The 21118-nt window shown below is 41.4% G+C and overlaps 1 protein-coding gene across 3 annotated transcripts in view; it reads right to left on the bottom strand.

Annotated features, from left to right (window-relative positions):
- Positions 1-871: 871 nt before the first annotated feature.
- The window catches only part of YWHAQ (tyrosine 3-monooxygenase/tryptophan 5-monooxygenase activation protein theta), a 46281-nt gene continuing 26034 nt past the window's right edge, over positions 872-21118 (bottom strand). For all 3 annotated transcript variants that reach the window (XM_037894087.2, XM_037894088.2, XM_043542273.1), the window contains exons 3-6: positions 9191-9314; positions 3521-3684; positions 2992-3087; positions 872-1964 (exon numbers count right to left, since the gene is read on the bottom strand). In XM_037894087.2, the coding sequence (XP_037750015.1) occupies positions 1905-1964; positions 2992-3087; positions 3521-3684; positions 9191-9314 (444 nt within the window). In that variant the 3' untranslated portion in view covers positions 872-1904. The remainder of the gene's footprint in view (positions 1965-2991; positions 3088-3520; positions 3685-9190; positions 9315-21118) is intronic.

Raw genomic sequence — 21118 nt, 5'->3', positions numbered from 1 at the left:
AGGTCTTCAGCTGTAGACTGTACCTCCTCTGGGAAAGCTTGAGAGATGGAGCCAAGATACCTGTCACATCACCACCGCCATGGAGATGGACCTAGTCACCATTTCGGCTGCACTGAGGAAAGATTGCAGCAATGTCTTCACCACTAACTGGCCCTCCTGGACAATGGCCTTAAATTGGTCATTATGAGACTCCAGCATCCATTCAATAAAAATGAATTCAGAAGAAAAAAAATATAACTATAACTGGGAACTAAGAACTATAGAAATCAAATTGAAGTAATGTAGTCTTAACGTACTGCGAATAGCTCTGTCACTAGCTGGGGTGGATGAGAAAAAAAACTGAGGGGAGTTAGCTTGCACGTGCTAGCCTCATGGTGTAGCATGAGGAGGGGCAGTGAATGTGTAGGACCTAACGGACACAGCCACAGAAGTTCCCCGATTAGCAGCACAGGGATGCAAGCACACCTAAACTGGAGCATCCATAGGGATGCCACTTGAAGAATTAGGAGATAACAGATTTGCAGCAATGGAACACACATCAGGCTGTTTCAACTCTTAGGAGCAAGGAGTACTACTTGATATTTAACTGCTTAGCTTCTGTCTTTTACAACAATTTCTATCAGTACAAATAGCTTAAATAAGGAGGACACATGCCACAGGTTAAACTTTGAGGATTATCTGTGCCTATGAATTATTCATATGAATAACTTTCAGGTATTTTCATACAATTCATTAATATGTAAATACAAAGTGAATTCACCTGAACAACTGACTTTAAGAATGAGTAACAGGTTTGAGAATTTCTCCTAGCATGATTTGCTATAGTTCAGCCCTTAAAGTAATTGCATGGAATTGTTACAAAAACAGTAAGTGGTTTATAAAATGTAATTTTATTTAATGTTACTTTGCTGTTACATAGGGCATAACATTTTCACAAGGCTTTTTTGGGACTACAATCAATGATTAGCAACACACAATAGTGGTCCAACTCTCTAAATAACAATCACTGGACAAACTTGACACCTTCTCACATGTGCACAAATCTGCATGGAAAAGTACTAAATGTTATACTTGAACATGTGAACTTGAATTGGTTTTCCCATTCCAGTGTATTAAGAAATGACATGCACTTTAATCTGCCAAAAAGCACTGTCTGTATTCCAGCAGTTCCATGCTGCTTCTAGCACATAGTAAAGTGAATACCAAAACTACAAAGGCAGGAGTGTAAGTGACTTTTATTGGGAAGGGATATCAACTTATAAACAGCAGCAACTGAAGACTGAGTAAGAAGAGACCCTCATTTTCACACAGACATATAGTAGCCCCTGCAGTATATTACACAGAAGGCAACTCAATTTGTAATTCTCAATCTAAAAATGCCAAAAACTTTCCATCTGGCCCAATACTTTCATAACCCTCATGAAAAGAATACACAGTAGCATGTGAAAATCAGTTACTGAAAGAAAACCCTGCAGAATAAGAGGGAATGTGGAGAATTAGAAAGCTATGTTGAACACTCTTTAGTTGCAATTAACTACATTTTAATATCTTTACTGTAATACAAAACACAGTCAACTTGCAGGAACTGGTTCAGATTTTTGTTTTTAAATACCAGGTACACTTTAGTCCGCTACATAAGTGTTTGGAAATTACTTATGTTTATATGAAATGAAGCTATTAATACTTTTCTACAGCAGTAACCGCACACAGGGAAGGCCAGGACAAACACAAATCAAGGAATGGAGTTTTCCCAAAGCTGCAGTGTGAAAAGACTATAAACTGATTTCCATACACATGGATGGGTTCTCTTTGCTATAGGAAATCCAAGTGGAGCTATAAGGAATGGAGACGTGTAAAAAGGTTTCTTGAGAAGGGAAGAGAGAATGACACACCCCATGTGCAGTTTAGTTTTCTGCACCTTCTGCAGCATCACATTCTTCTCCTGCATTGTCTGATGTCCATAACTAGAAATAAGAAAAAAGCCACATCAGCCTGAAAACTTACTCATCTACCCTCCAGGTTAGCACCAACTGTCCTATTCCTAAAGTCAAGGACTAGACGGGAGGAGTTCTACATTTGTTAAGTGCTATGGTTTGGAAGTGTAAAGCTCTGTTGCTTTAATTTGCAGAGTTTCCACTGGCTTACTGTGAGCACCTTTTCATCCATAGGGCACAGCCATATACATAACTGTTTAAGATTTAACCAGCCAAAGTGGACATAATGCTAAACAAATACAGATCTGTTTAATATATGGTACCCAATTATACTATTGGCACTTAAGAAATACGTAAGTCTGTTTGACTGGCACCCCCCTCCCCATAAAAGAACATTGTTCTCCGGAATGTCAACCTCTCTGGTTGCACTTTCACCTCACAAGTCAAAGTCACAATTCTTGTTGTTATGGAAACCTACAGTGAGGAATATTGCTGGGTGTATGTAGCTAGCTGTCCCTTAGACAGTTAACATGGTATACAGTTGGTGCACCTTAAATTCATTCCAGTTTTAGAAGTATTAAAAGTTCCAGCTATATTCCCCATTTAAGTACGGGGAATATTGCTGGAACCAGTAATACCTTTAAGACAGTTAACTTTTTTTCATTCTTGTCTTAATGACTGGCCTATCATTTTTTCCACCAGATTTATAGTACTATCTGCTAAGTCAAGTCAGCCTGCTAGTCTTATGATGAAAGTGAAGTTGTATTTAGCGAAATGGAAACTGGACTAACTCATGCTATTTTTTTAGTCCAAACCAAGTTTGAATCTGCCACAGATTAGTTTAATGCAATTAATTTTTCACACTAAAGTTTAAATTAGACATCAACCTACTTATGAAAGTAAATCTTCAATACAGTACATACATAATAGGCCTAAATATCAAGATGCTCAGTGCTAGATAAAGATCATGTTTTGGTTTTATCACACAAATGAGGTCTAAATATAGCTATTATACAATTACAGCTATTGGACCAATTAGCACAAAAGGGCAACTTACTGTTAGGTTGTCTCTAAGCAACTGCATGATGAGAGTACTGTCTTTGTATGAGTCTTCGTTCAGCGTATCAAGTTCTGCGATAGCCTCATCAAAAGCCTGCAATAATTAAGTTGTTTTTCATATTTACATTGAGGTATTGATTATGAATATTCCTATTAGTGTTACTATGGGTGGATATTAAAGGGACAATTCAAAATTAAGTTTAACCTTTTTCCATGAAGACAGCTTTATTAAACAAGCATGCAGCATTGAAGAAAGTGAAAAGAATTTCATTGATTTGCATTGTCCAAATTGGAAAGATAGCTTAAAACAGCACAAATCTTGTATGTTTAAAATTCTTTCAGTAACAAATATTGTAAACTAAAGTTGACAGTGTCCCTTTAAGTCAGGTGACAGTAGGCACTTGCAAATCAAATATATTAAATGAAATAGGATTTTATTGTACAAGACAGACTGATCAATTCACATTATTCAGATTAGCTTCCATTAATTAGAATTACCCTCCTTCCAAAAAAGATACAAAACTTACTGTCTTAGCCAGCGTGCAGGCAAGCTCAGGGTTGTTGAGGATCTCATAGTAAAATACAGAAAAGTTAAGAGCTAGGCCCAAACGAATTGGATGTGTAGGTTGCATCTCTTTCTTGCTGATGTCAAACGCCTCCTGATAAGCTGCTTGTGAATTTTCTATTGTTTCTGTTGAGAAACAGGAACATTTCAACATAAAAAGGGGGATGATACACAGAAGAGTGAAAGCCGAGGCCCTCACCCTAGCTTCAAATACCTCCTCAGAGAAATGCTTAGCCTCTCATTATTTAGGCTGAAATAAACAGTTGCACTGGCTTAATTAAGGGTGGGACTTTTAAATTGGTACAACTGTGTACTGACATTTATAGGCTCAAACTAAACCAATATTACACACAAAAAACCATGTTAAGATTGCAAAGTGAAGGACCCAGGAAATCCCAGAACTATGGTTGCCCATGTAACCTTTGTTTAGCCCTCTTACGTGTATGAATCTTTAATTACATGATCACATACAATTTTCCACAGGACCCTAATAGACAGGGTGGAGCTGCTCTGGGGATGCATCAGGGTTATGTAGTAAAGGAGGTTGGTGTCTATAGCACTCCTGCTTTGTTTGTTGCAGAAGCTGGAAGGTGTACATAGTAAATGAGGCAAATAAGGAGAAAAAAAAAAAAAAGCCTTGACCATAAACATGTCTATTTAATACTGCCCTGGAAATTTGGATTCTATCCCTGCCACAGAGTTTCTATGATGGTAGGTAGGTCACTTTAAAAAAAACAAAAACAAAAAAAACGCCCAAACTTTTCACAGGTAGTCACTAATTGTGTGTTCCTCATTTTCTGGGTGCCCAAATTGAGATCTTGGCATCTGATCTGAAAAACTGCTGAGCACTCACATCAGTGGGAGCTGTGCTTTCAACATATGAAGTGGGATATAATACAAAGAACTCAATTGGGTATTAGACGTATCTAACTGGGCAACGAAATTAGTGAATACTTTTGACCATATCGTTGTGACTGTTCCTCATCTCTAAAATTGGGATAATACTTGCCCACTCTTCCCATCTCACAGGTGTACTGTGAAAATAAATTCAGTAACACTTGTAAAGCACTCTACTATATACTATTGTGATGATTGCCACAGAAAAGCTTACGAGGAAATAACTGTCTATAGAGCAGCACTTGAATTATGAGCAGTAAAGACAGGGGGCCATGCACTGAGCAACAACGAGAAAACTAAACAACTTCTCATTAAATGAGCACAGTTCATTCTATGCACTGATGAGGCAGAGGTCCTACTGCAAAAATAATGTGATCATGTAAATAAGGACTATCATACTGGTACAATTTATTAGACAATCTGTAAGCACCTCCTACAGGATAATAGGGTAGTAAGGAATAGCCAGCATAGATATATCAAACACAAATCATGCCAAACAAACCATGTTTTTTGATAGGGTTACTGGCCTAGTGAATGTTGGGGATGTGGGGGAGATCTGATATATCTTGATTTTAATGAGGCTTTTGACAGTCCTACATGACATGCTCATAAGCAAACTAGGGAAATGTGGTCTAGATAAATTTGCTCTAAGGTGGATACATAACTGGTTGAAAGGCCATACTCAAAAAGTATACCTTCCCTTGGAGCATGGGGCACAGGTCACTTACAGATTTGAATTCAAGTAATGGTGAATTCTCTGACTTGAAAGTCTTTAAATCAAGATATGAGGACTTCAGTAACTTAGCAAGAGGTTATGGACCTACTGCAGGAGTGGGCTGGTGAGGTTCTGTGGCCTGTGATGGGCAGGAGTAGTTGTCAAACTGGGAGGGGCATATCTATTGAGATTCTGCACGGGGTCTGGTACTATTCAATATTTTCATCAACAAATTAGATAATGAAGTAGAGAGTATGCCAATAGAATCTGTGGATGAACTAAGCTGGGAGGGGTTACAAGAACTTTACAGGACAGGATTAGCATTCAAAATGACCTTAAACTGGAAAATTAGTCTAAAAACCCCCAACATGAAAATCAATAAAGACCAGCGCAAAGGACTTTACTTAGGAAGGGAGGAAAAAAAAAAAAAAAAAGACTACAAATTGGGGAATAACTGGCTATGCAGGTGTACTGCTGAAGGATCTGGGGACTATAGTGGATCACAAATTGAATATGAGTCAACAAACATGCAGCTGCAAAAAAGGCTAATATTCTGAGGTGCATTAAGAGGAATGTTGTATGTAAGACATGGAAGGTAGTTGTCTTGCATTGGTGAGGCCTCAACTGGGCACCACACTTCAGGAAAGATGTGGACAAATTGGAGAGAGTCGAGGAGAGCAATAAAAAGTGATAAAAGATTTAGAAAACCTGAGCTATAAAAAGAGATTGAAAACTGGGCATGTTTAATCTTGAGAAGACGACAGAGGGGACCTGATAAGTCTTCAAATGTATGTTAAGGGCTCTTATAAAGAGGACAGTGATCAATTGTTCTCCATGTCCATTGAAGGTAGGACAAGTAGTAATATGCTAAACCTGCAGTATAGGAAATTTAGGTGGGATATTGGGGGGGGAACTAACTAAGGATAGTTAAGCTCTGGAATAGGCTTCCATTGGAGCTTTTTAAGAACAGGTTGGACAAACCCCTGTTAGGGATGGTCTAGGTTTAGTTGGCCCTACCCCAGTGAAGGGGGATGGACTTGATGACCACTTGAGGTCCCTTCCAACATTCTATGATTCTATAATGTAAATGGACAGGCAACCTGAATTCTGGTATTTAACTTTCGAGTTCTTGACTTTACAACCTTGAAAACTGTATTTTAAACAATTTGTATTTCCTAGTTTTTTTAAAAACTAAAAACAAATTCCTCCCTGTGGCATCATATTGACACCCACATAGATCAGCAGGAACCGTTAGATACACCATGCACCTCTGCCACTTGAGCTAATGGAATAGCTCATATTGTTAGTCCCCTCAAGAATTTGGAGAAGTGTGCGCCTTAATGGGCATTTCTGCCTGCCTGCCTGCCACCTCCCCACCCCCCTACTTCTCCCTCCCACCAAACTTAACTCCTTTTTCCACATACCCTCCTTCATCCTGTCCCTGTCTCTTTCCCACACCTGGCTCCTGTCCCAGTCCCAGTCTACATTCTTCAGGCTTCTCATCGCTCTCCGACTCTGGCTCTCAGTCTATATCCTTGTTCTGTGTCCCAATCTCCCTCCCCAATTCCTACCAGTCTCTAGCCCCAGTTTCCTCATCCCAATCTACTTCCTCTCAAAGGTCTGGTTTTTGTCTCATCTGCATTATAGTCAGGCAGATTCCTCCTCCATGCTGCCTGGGCCCATCAGGGGGATCACTGAGGGGACAGGAGACAAAGTCTCAATGCTCTCATTTGAGGTGTGTGAATCCAGGCTGGCTTGCAGCAGTACAGAGCTGCGGTAACAGGTAAAGTCCTGCTCAGCCCTGGGCTGGAGCATACTCAGTGCAGATGGAACCTTCAAGGAAGTTAGCTGTTAAAAATTAAGCAGTCCCTATTGGACATGTGGGAAGTACAATTCTTCAGAGGCTTTATAACAGCCAAATTTAGGTAGATATTCACAGGGATGGAAGAGGCACACCCCTGACACAAAAGCAACCTCCTGCCAAATTTCAAATCTGTGCGCCAAAGCTTTTCAAAGAAAAAGACATCAGAATTTTGTTGCATGGGCAAAGCACTTTTCTCTGTTATTTTCAGAAACTACTGAACCATTTTGGCTGAAAATTTCTAAACAAATTTAGCCTGAGGCAGACACCTGACAGAAAATTTTAACCCAAATGGTTTGACAAAGTTATAAGCCACTGAAAACAGGGTCTTATTACGGAAAATGTCAGGGAATGTTAATACCACAGAGTATCCACACAGGGATTTGCATCAGTTTACAAAAATGGGTTTTAAGACCCAAGTTTTAATTACTGCAACACCTGTGCTTAGACAAGCCCTTAGAGTTATATTGGGTACTGGAGATTAAAATGGAGGTAAGACTATCATCATGGAAGCTGAACAAAGATAGTGTTGACAGCTTGATTACATTCAATGATGGCCTTATACAAAGTTTTTCCCTTGATGCCATGGTACCAGCTTTGAGACTCTGCTACAGTCCTGTTAGGGCCAAGGAATTCAAAAATTTTAGACTCAGTTCTCATTTACATCAAGGCCTCTTTACACCATTTTACATTTGCACCCATTTTGAGGTCCCTTTACACTGCCAGAAAAAGTGTAATGAGGCCTTTGTGTAAGTGAAAAAATCAGCTCCATGCCCCTCCCTCACATCTGGTTTAAACGGATTCATCTGCAACTGGTTAACACCCTATCAGCAACCCATTCTGTTCAATGGCCAGCCAGAAATATTGACAGCTCAGCTCCTCAGGGACTGGCAAACTCCCTTCTCTATCAGGGCAGAACTCCAGGACTACCTTTTGGTTTGAGCTGTGTGAAGTTATCACTAATTCTTAATACCTGCCCAAGCTTTTATATTGCCCTTGCTGTGACATCTGGGTACCTTACAGGATAGTTCTCTTACTTGTTCTAATGTGTCTTCTGAACATCTAGTTTAATTGTTATGGTGAACAATTTTCTATGGTCCACAGAACAGGTGTTGACTGCTAGCAGTGTCAGAAGGCCCCGTATCAAGTAACAGGCTGTTTCTCCCCCCTCCCCGCAGTAAGTCCTAATGGCTGCTGAGGTTTCTGAGGGACTACAGTCCTTCAGGATCAGCAGCAGTAAGCAGACTAGAATCACAAAAGGAGTGTACTATCTCTACCAGCATCAGACAGCTTAAGACTGGAGCTCACCATAAATGGTTTCTTGATAGGGTACCGGATTACTATTACTTTAGTATCACTTTGTCCATCTAGTTAGTAATTTAATTTACATTTGTCATCTTATTCAGGGTATGTGTACACTTAAAGCACTACAGCAGCACATCTGCACCGCTGTAGCGCTTCAGTGTAGACATTACCTACGCTGACAGGAGGGATTCTCCCGTTGGCATACGTAATCCACCTCCCCGAGAGGGAGTAGCTACGTTGACAGAAGGATTTTTACACCCTTGGGAAACATAGCTGTACTGAAGTAAATTCCTAGTGTACATCATGCCTCATCTGACTCAAGGAGTCATGGCTTGACAGTTAAGTTTTGCCCAATTAAAACTATGGGTTGATAGGGTCAATGCAGATAGAAAGTTGTAGGCAGCTTCCTCTTTCCCTAATACCTCTAGCCTACTTACCCTGGGGGGGTGGGGGGGAGAGAGGAGAGAATACAAGTATAGTATTAAGTATCTCTTAAGCCATTAGGCGACCTTTCACCTAAATAGTATTTTGAAAGTTTCAAATAAGCATTTCTTCAATAGCCATTCACATAGGAGGAGGTAGGGGAAGGGACTACTACACGAAATTCCATTCCACCATACACTGAAGTTTTTCAGTAGAGAACACTTCAGGTCCAATAAAAGTCAACCTAAATTTTGAAAATTGGCAATGAGATCAGATCTAAACGCAGTTCCTCTCCATTTTATTGGGTGGCATAGGAGTTATGAAAGTTAGTGACACATGCAGTGCATTCTAGCTCCTCTTCCCTCTCCCCACCACCTCAAAACAGAAGTAAGCGTTAACTATTTGAGCATGATTGAACACAGTATGCTTACGTTTTCTGTCATCTCCACATGCAACTTCAGCAAGGTATCGGAAGTAGTCTCCCTTCATCTTCAGGTAGAATACCTTGCTCTCTGGATTAGTTGCATTAGCTATTAAAAATTTGTCCAGCAGCTCCTAAAGCAGGAATAGGAGACATTAGCATGTTGCATGCACTGCAATGGAAGACCCTCCAAATACTGGTCTAGATAAAGTAATCCTGGTCATAGCACGTTGTGCATATGCAAAGAAGAAGCTCAGAGTAAAATCTGCAAAGTATTTAGAAATTTTTTAACGTCTTTTAGACAAATGTATATTCACTTACCGAATCAGACTACTTGCATAGTAACAAACACTAAAGCCTAGAACATTTTAAAGTCTCCAGTTCGGTAAGCTGTCTAAAACATTGTGGAAAGAAAGAGTGATAGTAAGTTAGAAAAGGGCAAAAATCTAGTAGCAAATGGCAAGCCTGAATATATGCTTATGCACGAAGGAAGAATCCATGTATTCCAATAGAAAATAATTTCAACTGAAGATTAGTCTGAGACTAGTCCATTTCACTGGAAAAAAAAACAACACAATTTTATCAGAAATTCAAGTCTCTTTAAAAAGAGGGAATTTTTATTTTCCACTTTACGGCTAAGACATGTGAGCAGGATTTTATTTACTGTTTTCTTAAGTGATATTCATTAGTCAATTATGACTAAACATTTAGGTGTGGAATATAAACTTGTCTGCCAGTTTGTTGTAGCTATCCAGCAAGCATGACATCCAGATTCAAATGAAAGCTTGCATCCCACAGAAAACAGTTTCTAGGCCTCATTGGTATAAATATAACCTTAAAATATGAACATATGTCTGAACCTGGAGAATGCTGTATAAACCTGAAGCAGCTCAGACACATGAACCACCCAAGCAATCTTAACAGGAGATTAACGGAAACAGTGGGGCAATTTACAGGCCAAACGTTCAAGTGTACATGTGCATCATGCACACTTCATTTGTAGATGACATTATTTACTGATTCATATAATTTAAGGCCAGAAGGGACCATAAGGTTGTCTGACCTCTTGTACGCAAGGGCCAATAAATTTCATCCAGCTATCCCATACTGAACACAACATATGGTTGGCTAAAGCATATCTTCCAGAAAGCGCATCCAGTCTTGATCTGAAGACTAAGAGATGGAGAACCCACTACTATCCCAATGGCTAATCACCTTCATTGTTAAATTCAAAATTAAAAGCAATGCACACATTAGGTCTAGCTTCAACTTCCAGCCATTCGTTCTTGTTATACCTTTCCCTGGTAGACTGAAGATCCCCTTAGTACCCATATCCCATCTCCTTCCCACTCCCCAGATACACTATAATCAAGCCACCTCAATCTTTTTGATAACTGAAAGCATTTTCTCCAGCCCTCAAAACCCCCTTTTCTGGCTTTCTGCTCCCAAAATCCTTTTACAAAAAAAAGTGGACACTAGCACTGTACATAGTATTCCAATATCTGCCCCTCTAGTGCCATAGACAAAAGTAAAAATCATTTCCCTAGTCCTATTTACTACTCCTGTCTACATCCAAGGGCCATATTAGCCCTTTTTTCCAGAGCATTATATTGGGAGTTCATGTTGAGTGGTCTGTCCAATACATTTAGTTGTATTAAAACATTTAGTTTGTAGGAGGCCAGTTTACAAAGTGATCCAGATCTCTGTGTTTGCGCTGTCACTTACTACTCAAATCTGCATGTCATCCTCAAATTTGATCAACAGTGATTTCATATTTACTTCCCGATCACTAATGAAAATTTTGAATAGCACTGTTGAACCTCACTGATCTGATGATTTCCCTATTCATTATTTTTAAAGTCTGTCAGCTACCAGCTCTTAATTCATTTAAGATGTGCTCTGTTGACATTGTATAGTGCTAATTTTTAAAATCAGAATGTTATGCTTTACCAAAAAAACCTAAGTTTATTACATTTACATACTTGCCTAATCAACCAAACTTGTAATTCCAAAGAATGAAATCAGGTCTGACAAAATCAATTTTCCATAAAACTCTGTTGACTGGAATTATATTCCTATTCTCCATCATCTGAACTCTTGATTAGCTTTCCCATTATTTTGCCCAGGACTGATGTCATGTTAACCAGTTTATACTTCCTAGGTAATCTGGCTTAACCTCTTAATATTAGTGAAACGTTAGCACTCTTCCAGTCTTCTAGAACTTCCCTGGTATTCCAAGATTTATTAAAAAGTAAGCTGTTCATTCCCCTCAGCCAACTCCTTTGGGTCTTGTGGGTGCATGTTACTCAAGCCTGCCGATTTTAAAATGTTTATCCCTAGTAGATGTCTAAACAGCGTCCTTTGTTACAAATAGGCTGGATACTACTTCATTCTCTTGATATGAATACATCATCCTGATTCTTTCCAAATACAGAACAGAATTATTTACTGAACTCTTGTTTTTCTGCATCACTATTAATAATTTTACTATTGCCATCTGGTACAGGGGTGGGCAAACTATGGCTCATGGGGGGCATCCGACCGTCGAGCTCCAGCTGGGGACCACTCCGTGCGGCTCCCGAAAGCAGCAGCATGTCCCCCTTCCAGCTCATACACGTAGGGGCAGTTGTAGCGGTCTCCACTCTGCACGCTGCCACCGCAGCTCCCATTGGCTGGGAACCACGGCCAATGGGAGCTGCAGGGGCAGCATCTGTGGATGGGGCAGCATGCAGCAGAGCCGCCTGGCCATGCAGGAGCTGGAGGGGGGACATGCCACTGCTTCTGGGAGCCGCTTGAGGTAAGCGCTGCCCGGAGCAGCGCCCGAGCCACCCTCCCACCCCCCACTGAACCGCTCAGTCCCAACCCGGAGAACCCTCCTGTACCCCAAATCCGTCATCCCCAGCCCAGACTCCCAGCTGGAGCCCTCACACCCGCCCCTGCCCTGATCCCTCTACCGCCCTCCGAACCCCTCAGCCCCAGCCCGGAGCACCCTCCTACACCCTAAACCCCTCCATCCCCATCAGGAGCCCTAACCCCCCACCCCAATCCCAATTTCATGAGCATTCATGGCCCGCCAATTTCCATACCCAGATGTGGACCTCGGGCCAAAAAGTTTGCCAACCCCGATCTAATATCTGGCCAATACCATTGTCTTTTGTCCTATACATAAACTCTTTTTATTGTCCTGACGGCTGCCAGCCATGGATTTTCCTTGATTGATAAGGGAAGCTAAAGCAATTTTCTGCACTTCACAGTAAGAGATATAAATCGATAGTTACCTGTTCTGTTTCCATGTGTTAGGTATTGCTTTTTTATTTTTAATTGCTTCCTTCATTTTACCACTGAACCCAGATGGACTTAAGCCAAGTTGTCCTCTCTTGATTGTGGCATTTTGGACATACACTAAACTTTAAGTACTCCCAATTTTCATTCAGTTTTCTTTCCAAATTTTTGCTTGCGGTACGTTTTGCTCATAATTTTCCTCACAATCACTAGTCCCTAGACAACCACAAACTTCCAGTCCAGTGATTAATCAATCTTTAAACTGTCCAAAATTATTACCTGTTATATATATGAAAGAAAGTCAAATATAGTAAAAATCTCAAATGAATCAAATCTCAATGGACAGAAATTTCATGTTTGAATAATAAGAGCATAACAGAAGGAATATGTTACCAACCACCTGACTAGGATGGTGATGGTGATTTGAAATATGATAGAGGGGAATATGATAGAGATCTATAAAATCATGAATGGCGTGGAGAAAGCGAATAAGGAAGTGTTATTTACCCATTCACAATACAAGAACCAGGGATCATCCAATGAAATTAATAGGCAGCAGGTTTAAAAACCATCAGAAGGAGGTACTTCTTCACACAGTATACAGTCAGTCAATCTGTGGACCTCATTGCTAAGGGATGTTGTAAAGGCCAAAAGTATAACTGAGTATTAGATAAATTAATGGAGGATAGGTCCAACAATAACTATTAGCCAAAATGGTCAGGGATGCAACCCCATGCTCTGAGTTTCCCTAAGCCTCTGACGGCCAGATGTTACTGAACAACAGAGGATGGATCACTCAATAATTATCCAGTTCTGTTTATTCCCTCTGAGGCATCTGGCATTGCCCACTATTGGAAGATCGGAAACTGGGCTAGATGGACCATTGGTCTGATCCACTATCCTTTCCAATATTCTTACCTTGTATTGGGTGCAGCACCTTGTGTGTTAGAAAAAACTTGAATTTCTAAAAATTGATGCTTTACTGCTAGCTGCACGAGACCACCACCATACGTTCCCCAAACTCAAGACCCCTGAAATAATTTATCTTGACACATATTACATGATCTGACACTGCTGTTTTGGAGGCTGCAGAAACTAGGGACCTTACCACAGAATCTATGGCCAGTCACAGCAGCATACAGACCCCTCATACATAATCCACTCTGGAAAAGTCCTTCCACCCCCAGAGAGACCCATGCTATTGGCTCACCATTCCAGCATCCCCAGCAACATGACAGCAGCACAGCACTCCAGTGATGAACACTGAATTTTTCTGTGAACCACACCCAAAGCAGCTGGATCATAGGTGGCTTTATTTCATCCTTCTCTACAAACTCAGATCAGAGACAGAGTTTTCAATTATTTCTGAAATAATTTACATGCTTCATTGCAATATTTAAACTTAAGTAACTGGCAAAGGTAATGGCTAAAGGGCAGAAATGGTGGTGGAATTAAATACGGTTATTCTTCCCCAAATGATACTACTGATTTAGCAGTTTTCAGAGTAGCAGCCGTGTTAGTATGTATTTGCAAAAAGAAAAGGAGTACTTGGGGCACCTTAGAGACCAACAAATTTTTTTGAGCATAAGCTTTTGTGAGCTACAGCTCACTTCATCAGATGCATTCAGTGGAAAACACAGTGGGGAGATTTATATACATAGAGAACATGAAACAATGGGTGTTACCATACACACTGTAACGAGAGTGATCACTTAAGGTGAGCGATTACCAGCAGGAGAGCGGCGGAGGGGAGGGGGGAGGAACCTTTAGTAGCAATAATCAAGGTGGGCCATTTCCAGCAGTTGACAAGAACGTCTGAGGAACAGTGTGTGGTGTGTGTGTGTGTGTGTGTGTGTGTGGGGGGGGAATTAAACATGGGGAAATAGTTGTGTAACGACCCATCCACTCCGTGTCTGTATTCAAGCCTTAGTTAATTGTATCCAGTTTGCAAATTAATTCCAATTCAGCAGCCTCTCGTTGGAGTCTGTTTTTGAAGTTTTTTTGTTGAAGAATTGCCACTTTTAGGTCTGTAATCGAGTGACCAAAGAGACTGAAGTGCTCTCCGACTGGTTTTTGAATGTTATAATTCTTGACCTCTGATTTGTGTCCATTTATTCTTTTACGTAGAGACTGTCCAGTCTGACCAATGTACATGGCAGAGGGGCATTACTGGCACATGATAGCATATATCACATTGGTAAATGTGCAGGTGTACGAGCCTCTGACAGTGTGGCTGATGTGATTAAGCCCTCTGATGGTGTCCCCTGAATAGATATGTGGACACAGTTGGCAACAGGCTTTGTTGCAAGGATAGGTTCCTGGGTTAGTGGTTCTGTTGTGTGGTGTGTGGTTGCTGGTGAGTATTTGCTTCAGGTTGGGGGGCTGTCTGTCTGTAAGCAAGGACTGGCCTGTCTCCCAAGATCTGTGAGTGATGGGTTGTCCTTCAGGATAGGTTGTAGATCCTTGATGATGCGTTGGAGAGGTTTTAGTTGGGGGCTGAAGGTGATGGCTAGTGGTGTTCTGTTATTTTCTTTGTTGGGCCTGTCCTGTAGCAGGTGACTTCTGGGTACTCTTCTGGCTCTGTCAATCTGTTTCTTCACTTCAGCAGGTGGGTATTGTAATTGTAAGAACGCTTGATAGAGATCTTGTAGGTGTTTGTCTCTGTCTGAGGGGTTGGAGCAAAGGCGGTTGTATCATAGAGCTTGGCTGTAGACAATGGATCATGTGGTGTGGTCTGGATGAAAGCTGGAGGCATGTAGGTAGGCATAGTGGTCAGTAGGTTTCCGGTATAGGGTGGTGTTTATGTGACCATTGTTTATTAGCACCGTAGTGTCCAGGAAGTGAATCTCTTGCGTGGATTGGTCCAGGCTAAGGTTGATGGTGGGATGGAAATTGTTGAAATCATGGTGGAATTCCTCAAGGGCTTCTTTTCCATGGGTCCAGATGATGAAGATGTCATCAATATAGCGCAAGTAGAGTAGGGGCATTAGGGGACGAGAGCTGAGGAAGCGTTGTTCTAAGTCAGCCATAAAAATTTTGGCATACTGTGGGGCCATGCGGGTACCCATAGCAGTGCCGTTGATTTGAAGGTATACATTGTCCCCAAATGTGAAATAGTTATTGGTGAGGACAAAGTCACAAAGTTCAGGCACCAGGTTTGCCATGACATTATGGGGGATACTGTTCCTGACGGCTTGTAGTCCATCTGTGTGTGGAATGTTGGTGTAGAGGGCTTCTACATCCATAGTGGCCAGGATGGTGTTTTCAGAAGATCACCGATGGATTGTAGTTTCCTCAGGAAGTCAGTGGTGTCTCGAAGATAGCTGGGAGTGCTGGTAGCGTAGGGCCTGAGGAGGGAGTCTACACAGCCCGACAATCATGCTGTCAGGGTGCCAATGCCTGATATGATGGGGTGTCCAGGATTTCAAGGTTTATGGATCTTGGGTAGCAGAAAATATACCCCAGGTCAGGGTTCCAGGGGTGTGTCTGTGCGGATTTGTTCTTGTGCTTTTTCAGGGAGTTTCTTGAGCAAATGGTGTAGTTTCTTTTGGTAACTCTCAGTGGGATCAGAGGGTAATGGCTTGTAGAAAGTGGTGTTGGAGAGCTGCCGAGCAGCCTTTTTCATATTCCGACCTATTCATGATGACGACAGCACCTCCTTTGTCAGCCTTTTTGATTATGTCCATTACAATCTACATACCACACAGACTATGCTGACAGCTTGTGCCACACGCTCTCAAAGCAACTGCGGAACCACCTGATCAACATCCTCTACAGCAAACAGGGAAAGATTAAGAATGAGCTCTCAAAACTGGATACTCTCATAAAAAAAAAAAAAACCTTCCACACAAACTTCCTCATGGCTGGACTTTACAAAAAACACACACTCTGCTTCTCTACAAAAGAAAAAGGACACTAATCTAAACTACTACATGCCACAAAGCAGGAGCTCTTAGGACTTCCTCTCACCAAAAAGGGAAATACCGCAATGGACTAGAAACTGGCTAAGAGGCAAGAACAAGCTGGAATAAAATGTTAAATTTTCAGCATAGTAAAATCTTATCAGTGGAGTACCTCAAGGTTCCATATTAGGACTACATTGATTGTATTCAGTTCCTGATCTAAAAGAGGCAGAACAGAGCGATGCAGCAAAGTTTCAATGTAACAAGATTCACCCTCAAATTTACAGACTGAGGAATTCAGAGGGTCAGGGACCAGGCCACAGTAGCCAAATGCATAGCATGATGGAAGACTGAGTTCTGTATTGAGGCTATGTCTACACTGTGCAGCTTATAGTGGCACAGCCATGCTGCTAAAGTCTTGCTGCTATAAGGCACGCAATATAGTGGTTTTTTGTCAGCAGGAAAGAGCTTTCCTGCCGACAAAACACTCTCCCTCCCCCCAACGAGGAGTGGTAGCTTTGTTGGTGGGAGAGCATCTCCTGCCGAAAAAGCGCTTTCCACAACAGCACTTCTTATCAGTAAAACTTTTGTCTGTCAGGGGAGTGTTTTTTCACACCCCTGAGCGACAAAAGTGTTACCGATGAAAGTGCAGTGTAGACAGCCTGAGAAGTGCCAAATAATGCACACAGGAATGAATATGAACTATTCACACATACTACTGGGTTATAAAGCAAAACATGGTAGTAAGATAAACATCTGAGAATCAAGATGCAGAGAAAAATCAAGAGACAAGGACAGATCAATGCTAGGCATAAAAGCCATTAGCACTCTGGAAACCAGCAGTCAGAACACTACAGAAATGTATATATAGTACAGCTACCGACTGGATTGGAAGGTAGTGTCAAGATGAGCTATTGAAGCTTAAGTTCTCCTGAATCCCAACAACTGACATGCAAACTTTTGCCAAGCTCCTTCAAACTGTCAGGGAGGAACTGATCAGAACAATCAGAGGACAAAATTTTGCTTGGGAGGATGTGGCCTGCATGGTATACCCTCCTCTGCCAAAAAGCCTTAAAAGTAGGTGGGATCTGCCAGTCTAATCCCACCTAACACTCCAGAAGTGAAAATCCCGCACAGAAGGTTCTTTAAAACCAAAGATTTGTCAAAGCATGTCATTTTTTGGTTTGTAACAATAGCAGCCTTTCCATTCCCCCTCCCCTCCAAAATCATTGATGTCAACTTTAGGAAGTGTTAGTTATTTCAGCAAGTAAAGCTATATTTGTAGAAGGGGTTTAGGGAAGGACCTCATTTCATCAGTTAAATTGGTTTATGCTTTCTGTAAACTGAAGATTTATTGGAAACTTTTAGTACCACAGAATCTTACAGAAATACTTGAACAGCTATCTACAAAAAGAGAAAGATAAACCACGTAACACTGACAGAAGTTTACCTATTGTTCTACTTGCAAACTGAAGAGTGTCAAGAAAGCAGCAACACTGAAGCTACTGAAACTGTATGAAGTAAATGAAGCCTCTAGGGAATTTAGCTAGTCTAAAAATACTACACAAACAACAAGTCATTTCCCCGCCCCACCATTCTTGGCACATTCCAAAACTAAATACGTATGGTAAGGTATTAATTTATTGCATCTTTCTAAAGCATGCTCAGAAGATGGACTGATGCTAATAATTTAGATAGGTCTGTTGAACAAATGGTGGGTCTTAGCTAGTATTAAAATACTATGCACAATATAGAAAGACTTGTAGATTTGAAATAAATTAAGATATATGAGGTGTTATAGTTACTTTTCATCCATAGAGCTCACAGAAAAGGGTGTCATCTCTCCCCTCCCCATCCACAATGGTGATACAGAAGTGATCACAGACGTGGAGATGGTGATACAGAAGTGGAGAGTTCAGTGACTTGCTCCACAAACCACAGTAAGACAGTATGAGAGCCAAGAGCAGAAAAAGTCTGACATCTATTCTTTTCCATCCACTTGGACATACTTACTTTTCCATAAAACTTTAATGTCTTACAAATAACTCATTTTATGTACACTGTCACTTGTGAAGTGAGCAGTAATCTAGAGTACAGGTGGCATGAAAGATTCCTTCTCTTCCCATCACAACTTGTGACATTTATAATTAACTTTTATGTAATGAAGACAAAAGGTTCAGGAAACTTATATGCAGTGTGTATAATGTGTTATGTTAAAATATTTTATGTAAACACACATTTGATGCCATTCATGACTACACAGTGGCCAAGGAGAAATAGTTTACACACTAAGTTAAAGAGTGGGAAAGCACATTTACCATCACCACCAATATGTAATCATAAAACAAATGCTCTATCAAGGACCTCCACACTTTACAAGTTTTAATCAAAACTTTAATACCCTTCCATGATACACGTCTCATTTTTATAAAGTGAGAAGTTTGCCAAGATCACCAAGGAAGTCCGTCAGAAGAAAGAACAGAATTTAGATTCTCCAACTTCTAAACCTATACTCAAACAACATAGGAGCAAGTGTGCTAGAACAATAAAGGCACCAAAATGAGTCAACTTCAAGTGCAAAAATATTCCGTTCCAAACCAAGAACTTCCTACTTCCCCTTTAGATAGGTCCTTACTGTATTGAATCATGGTCATGACGACAAATTCCAAAGGGATGTGGCCTCCTTGCAGATCAAGTGCCACCAGGATCAAATTTCTGGCTAGGTCCTTAAGGTAGCCTGGCTGGATATTCACATCAGGTCCATCACTGGCAATTGTATTGTGCCTCTGAAGCTTTTGGCACCCACGTAATTGCTGAGTGTGTAGCGGCATTCCTTGGTAAACACACTTTAGAATTTGCGGCCTTCAATATGTCCATGCCAAGAAAGCCAACAAAACTGAACCAGTGCTGATGGAGACAATTGCTGGGTTCAGCTTTAAATATCCTCATTTCTGATTTCATCCTGCCACTTTATAACGAGCAGCTGATGAAGACGAGAATTGAAAACATCAATCCTGGTGTGTTTCAGCCTCTCTAAGCACCCATATTTCACTTCCATACAACAGGGTTGGTACAACTATGGTTCTACAGAGCCACAGTGTTGTGGCGAGCTTCATGTCACAACATCCTCATAGAGGTCACCAAAGGGCCCAAAAAAGTGTAGCAGCAGTTGCTGCTGCTACACAAGTGTCCACATCTTTTGAGTATCCTCCAGAACCATTTACAGTGCTTCCCAAATATTTGGCAGATGACATCTGTTCAACGTCCCATCCCGACACGGTAATACTGGGACAGTAGTAATCTGGAGATGCATGCAAATTGATGGCAATGGCCAAGGAGTTAGTTTTATCTGGACTAATCAAACCAATGTGCACTGCTTCTTGCTCAAAAGATCAGTGAGTGCAATTCACCAAGCTGAGACAACAAGACAATATCAATGTATTCAAGATCTTAAAGCAGAATGTTGTTCAGCTCAAGGCCACTGACAACTGCCTCCTCAAGCTTATCCATTAACTAATCAATGTAAATACTGAATTGAATAGATGGTCACGATAGTCCCTTTTGACCTTAAAGCCTATGAATGACGGGGATATAACGCATCCGTGCCAAACTCCCATGGAGATAGGAAAGCATTTCATGTATCTGTCGTTACCCCAGCACAGCTTTGTTCCACTCCACAGAATGCGGATTTATTAGGACAACTGTAATGCCTAGGATCCCTAATTATGGGCCAGGATCATACTGTGCTGCCTACCTTCCTGAATATAGGTGATTTCCAGGGATTTTCAAGGGAAGGGTGAGCTAGTGAGGGGCACTGCAGTTAGGATGTTGTGTTCTAGAGGATCCATACTCTCTTGTGCCTTACATGATTAAAGCAAAGAACAATGTTGTCAGAATATTTGTGAAGGGTCTGTATGTGTTAATTGTCTACACCTACCACTTCATCCCTTGAAGAGGTAATCCAGAAAGCTCACAACTTTAAGTGGAGTTCTGAGAGAGGGGGTATTTAAGCTCTGGGGGAAATCTGAAGGATGAGCACTGAGCTGATGGGCTAGGCAACTGGACAGTAGGTTCCAGGTTCCAGCTTTCAGGAGGCAGTTGCAGACAGAGAAGAGGATGCGTGCCTAGAGTGTGTCCAGAGATCCCATGACTGAGGCAGTGGTTAGCCTTCATTCAGGGCTGGTCTACACTAAGAAATTAGGCCGGTATAACTACGTCACGTAGAGATGTGAAAAAATCCACTACCCTGAGCAATGCAGTTAAACCAACCTAACTCCTGGTGTAGACAGTGGTAGGTTGATGGGAGAATTCTCCTGTTGACCTAGCTACTGCCTTTCAGAGAGGTAGATTACCTACTCTGATAGGAGAATCTCTCCAGTCAGAATAGCTGGCATCTTCACTGAAGCACTATAGCAAGCCACTGCGCCGCTACAGCATAATAAGTGTAGATATGCCCTCAGGCGCCGGAAGCTTTAAAATACCCAGGGACCCAGTCATTAGGTTCCCTCATAGCAGTCTAGTGAGTGGTCACAAAGGGGCAATCAGCTGGAAGCTGTGACAGGCAGTATACAAGGAAACAATGAGAATGCTGGTTTGCATGATTGGTAGTGGTCTCAGCACACCAGCAGCCTAACAGTTGTCAAGTTTTTCATAGGATAGGGATCAGGGCAGTTATGGGACAGGAGATGGGGTGCCGGATAGGGGGTGTGGTCCCGGGGGGGGAGGAGGGGGGGATTGAGGGGTTGGATGAGTCA

This window comes from Chelonia mydas, chromosome 3 (assembly GCF_015237465.2).
Source record: "Chelonia mydas isolate rCheMyd1 chromosome 3, rCheMyd1.pri.v2, whole genome shotgun sequence".
Taxonomy (NCBI): Eukaryota; Metazoa; Chordata; order Testudines; family Cheloniidae; genus Chelonia; species Chelonia mydas.
Note: the sequence above shows the minus strand (reverse complement) of the source record. Positions and strands in the feature narration are given on the sequence as shown.